Source organism: Pterocles gutturalis, unplaced genomic scaffold (assembly GCF_000699245.1).
Source record: "Pterocles gutturalis isolate BGI_N339 unplaced genomic scaffold, ASM69924v1 scaffold13759, whole genome shotgun sequence".
NCBI classification, from domain to species: domain Eukaryota; kingdom Metazoa; phylum Chordata; class Aves; order Pterocliformes; family Pteroclidae; genus Pterocles; species Pterocles gutturalis.
Window position 1 is genome coordinate 1 of NW_010133403.1, and position 5,201 is coordinate 5,201.

A 5,201-nucleotide genomic window follows, 5' to 3' on the forward strand; every position below is an offset into this window, starting at 1 on the left:
TATGAAGAGAAAATAAATTAATTGCCTTATTTTACAAAAGAAGGAATAGGAGAGTGGATGATCTGTCTTAATATGTGTTACTTGTGTACAAAAAAAAAAAATTAATTTTTAAAAGATGAGTATACATTATATTAAAAAAACCTACCTTTTTTGGTTCCTGAGAACTCTTCAATAGTTTTAAGTACGTTGCCTGATTTATGTAATTAGAATCAAGTAATTAAGAATAGATCTGTGTAGAATCATCAGTCTTTACACTAATGTTTAAAATTGTTGATTCTCACTACCTGTAAATTAGTAGCAGATACTGTCTCTCTGTATCACCTATATCAACTGCCGACTGCCAGTCTGAATACAAAGGTAGTTACTTAAGCAAAAATGTAGGTTGGATTACAATGTATGATTTGTTTCTTTTTTCATGGTATGTTTCAGGCTAACCGTGATGCTGTACTGAGCAGAATACCAGAACACAAAAATGATCGTATCATCAGTTTGCAAAGTGCATCTGTAGTCTACGATTTACTTACTATAGCCTTGGGAAGAAGAGGCCAATATGAAATGCTCTCAGAGGTTTGTCGATAACTGTGAATATTCAGCTGTGTCTTTGTTGATAATTTCTGTTAGTCATGTTAATTGCGGTAGTACCTAAGAGCTAAACGAATACAGGACACTGTCATTCTGACTACTGTATAAATACAGTAGGTAGTTTCCACCCCAAAAAGCTTACTGTCTAAATTTATACAAGTGACTTGAGGTGGTCAGGTGGTCAAGCACTGAAATTGTGTGAAAGGTGCTTGATGGTGATAAATGTTGAGTGGCACAGCAATTCTCATGGTTTTTAGGCGAGGAGGCGTGGATCTGCTTAACAGGATATACGTTTAGTGGAGTCAGCAGAAAGGAATGGCGAAACATGAAAGCTGTTGTGGATATAAGTGATAGATATAAATACCTAGAAAAAGGATTTTTGGTGTTTTATTTCAAAATAAAACTTTATTTTACACCCCATAGTATTTGGAGTGCTCCAAAGTCCTCATAGTTTGTAAAATGGTTTTGAAGTTCATGAAACGTAAATGTTTTACTTTTTCAGGTCTGTAGGAAAGTGCATTCGCAAGTCTCAAATGTCTTGTGTTTGATTATGCAACTTGCATGTGTTTTGTTAGATTTGTGGCGATTTACTTCAGGAAGTTTTCAAGTATTGTTAACAGCTTTATACCTCAGAAACAGCTACAGCTCTTTGGGCAGAGCAGATCCTTCTGCTGCTCAAAACAGTGCTAACCCAGCAGCAGGATACTGTTGCTGACCCTGATTAGTTATTGGTATCCAGAAGGAATACTTCAGCATGTGTTAGGAAGTCATATCCAGAGATTAATTTGCTGAGAAATGGTTTCTCTCTACCATAAGGGAGGACTTTTATTAAGATAAAAATTAAAAAAATTCCTCTGTTCTTCTCTGTTATATGTTGATAGTCACCCTTTAATCTGTATCTCCTGTTATGTTAAGCTTTGAATTTGGGTATTATTCTTCTTGAAAGTATTTCATAGCAGCAAGTTGGGCATACAGGTCAGTTTTAATCAGTACAATAGAAAGTCTTTCACAAAACTAAGGAGTATCAAAGCTCACACAGGGCTGTCACCCTGCAGCATAATCTAATCAGGAATGTTTCCATTTACTTGCCACTACAGACACTTACTGTTATGGTGTTTTAGGCATTGCACCAAAGCTGCAAGAGATGAGTCTCCATATATTAGTCTATAACTTTTTAAAGGATAGACGTTGACAAGTATTGTAAAAAAACCCAAACATAGGTTCCAATTCTGATTATTTTATTTTGTCTGTGGTGTTGTGTTGGATTTTTTCTTGTTGTGGGTTTTTTGTCTTTTTTTAAACATTAACAACCATTATATTAATGGAAACAACACAAGTTCCTGGAATTCCTCCACTTGTCTCCTTTGGGAGACTTTGAGTAGTATTTATGTCACAATAGATGCAGCTTCTTGTTTGCAGTTCTTCTTGCCTTTCTTAACAGAGAAGTTCTTTGGCCTCACCAAGAAAGCTAGAGGTATCTGTATTCTTAGGTGTGTATCTTGAAGTCTAGATTACCCTGAAAGGTAGGAGGAAAGTCTTATAGTCCCCTAACATGGAGAAAAGCATAGACCTTGCTTCCCTCACTGCTTGTGTGATTGGTTTAGCCCATGTAGCTGACAGATGATTACCACTAGCCTGTTCATTTTCCTGCAGTGTTTTGAGTACAGTTGAATGTTCTAACTAATGGAATATGTTTTAACTCGACTTAGATCTTGTATTTCAGTGCCTTTTAGAGGTTGCTTGTGCTGATGGTGATCTTGGTTACAGAAAAAAGCAGAACCACAAGTATCTGGAAAGTTAAAGACCCTCTGTGTTTGACCAGCCTCTTAGCTGGGGGTTTTTAGCCACTGCCTTGGGCTTTGACATCTGAAATCTCCCTAAAGCTTGTTTTAAGGTCTTTTCTTGTTCTTGTTTAATCTAGACCTAGCATCTTTGTAATATACTGTGTGTATATTATTTTTAAATGTTCTCTTTGAAAATATAAAACAATTTTTATATGTTTGAAAAATTAAAATGTATTTATTATATGTCCATGAAGTAACTATTCTGAACATGGAAAAAAGTCATTTTATGAAGACATGATGTAGTAGACAATAATTACTTTGTCATTCGGATACTCTAAATATACAGCTGCAGAAGGAGCTCATTGGGAAATGGTTAGAACATCTCATCTGTTCTAGTTCTTGTCATCCAAAGCACAGCAGAAAACAGATTTTAAGAAGCTCTTACAGTTTATTGAGTGGTTAGAGAGTATCTACCCTCAAATCCTGTAGCCCGTAGTCTGAAATTTTTCTAACTTTGTATATTTATATACATAATACTTATATATATAAAATACTTATATATATTGTAATACTTTGTATACTAAGTATTTTTGCCAGCTTCATTCTCTGTGAGCTAATTATGACTGCTCTAGTGGAGATGTTGTAGCTTCAAGTCAGAAAGCACCATTATTCTAACTGGAAATGGTATTCACCCACCAATTGCAGTATCTTGTTTTCATTTTCTGGTTTAGCCATAGCTGATTGCTTACAGCTGTGATGTAAAAACATTAAATGACCAAAAATCTGTCTCATCCTTGTTAAACTATTTTATTGCTGAGTCATGTTCTTAATTTAAAAGGTCTAATTTCTTTATGAAGTTTGTATACCATGGACTTTCAATGTCTTATGGCTTTTTTAACTAGATCAATGAACTTTCTACTGTCATAATTCTCTGGTATACAAAAGTACTCTGGCTGTCATCAGGTTGGTTTTAAAGCTTCATAGGATATGACATATTGAGCTTATCAGTGTCCTACTAGGAGAGAGGTTTTTCAGACCAGAAATTTTCCTCGATACTCATCTTTCAACTCTCTAGCTTCAAGCATATTCTTTTCAGGAGGCCATAGCGCTAAGCAACAAAATTCAGTAATGGATTCAACATTACCTGTCCATATAGTGATTTGTGATTATTTACAAGGCAAATATCAACAGTTGCATTTCTGCCTTTCAGGAGAATGATTGTGATGAATGTATTTTCAATTAGTTAAGTCAGTTGCCCGTATCCTGAACATTACCTTAACTTGCATTTTTCCAGGGTACCATTGCTTATTATGTATTTCTCATTGATTTTTTATGGAGTTTTTTGCTAATTGAAGTTACTTTCGTTACTTGATTCAGAATAACCCAGTTTATGAGGCATTCATGTTGTTGTGCAGTTCACATACATGTATGTGCACAGATATCACTCACCTCCACACATGCTAACCACCAGTTTTCTTACCTTCTGAAGGAAAAAAAATCATGTAACTTGTCACATTTCATACTGAATTAATAGAGCTTGAAGTCAAGGAAAAAGAACGGTAAATAGATAATTAGCATGTTGAAACTCAAGCCTTTTAGAATAATCTACAATTGTGTCCTGTGTCCCTGTAATTAAAAAAATTATAAAAACCTAAAGTATCAACTTCTCAAACTTCATTATTTTCTGACAGTTAGAATTGGCAATTAATTTTTAATTAAGCAAGGCCTAGAAAATAAGATTTTTATTTTTCTAATTGTGAATGAGTACCTCTGTATAATTAATGCACATACATACATATATGAATATGTAAAAATGGGAGAAGCAAGTATGATTAGGCAGCCTAAAAAGTTATAAACATATTCTGACTTTAAGTTTCCATGTACCACTTGTTTGTGTGGATCTCTGGGATTATATGGATGCTGTAGGTCAGAGTTCTGGAAGAAGTGCTGAAATTACCTAAATCATATGTAAAAAAACTGGTGTCAAAACAGGTAGAGTGAGTTGTATTTGAAAGTGTATTTGAGAAGATAAGCCTAAATTAATTTTTCTTCATTTAGAGGCACTCAAGTTAGCAACACAGTTGTACTAATCCGTGGAGAGAGAGAGAGAGAGGTATTTAGCAGCTTTTGTTTTCTGATGAGTTCATGGAGGGAGATGGAGGAGTGTGCCTTACCTAGACATCTCTGCCAAGTATCCAAAGTCATAGGAGGTGATATCACACAGAATGAACTTATTTGTTTCTTGATGTGATCTTTTTGCTTCTACTCATCGAAAGAAAGTCCAATGGGAAAATAAATCCTGTGTTGGTTTTCTTAATAGACATTTAATTAACTTATTACACATACAATCTGATTCTGAACTTTTAACAACAGTGTTAGAAAGAATTTGTTTTTGAAAACTTCATTCTTCTATAATAATTTAATAAAAATGTTGTTTAGTAATAAGTCTTGATACTGGACATTGTGTAGTAGGAAAATTCTAGCATACATTACTTGTTTGTAGCAACCAATGCACTTCTCGCATTTGTTTTGTTTCATCCTCAGTGCATTTCTTTGCTTCAGGTTCTGGTAAAGTGTGGGAAGATGGTATGCACCTGGCTGTACTTTCTGTAATGTTAAGGCCAAGTTTGAATATGAAAAATAATTCATGATATTACAGTTTAGCATATACATTATAGCTATCAGAGCAGAAAAACTGCTTCATGTAAGTGGACTTTGCAGACTGGACAGTTCATTGCTACATCACTTTAATCCAGAACAGTGTTAAACCTTTTGACTCTCTGGAGCTGGCCTGGTTAGTAAAAATGAGTATAGCAAAATGAAATATTTCCTGCT

At 34.5% G+C, this 5,201-nt stretch overlaps 1 protein-coding gene across 1 annotated transcript in view; it reads left to right on the plus strand.

The window, feature by feature from the left end:
• Window positions 1–429: 429 nt before the first annotated feature.
• TTC7B (tetratricopeptide repeat domain 7B) overlaps window positions 430–5,201 on the plus strand; it is a gene marked incomplete at both ends in the record, with an annotated part of 48,156 nt that continues 43,384 nt past the window's right edge. The window contains one exon of the mRNA XM_010081221.1: window positions 430–567. Coding sequence (XP_010079523.1) covers window positions 430–567 — 138 coding nt within the window. The remainder of the gene's footprint in view (window positions 568–5,201) is intronic.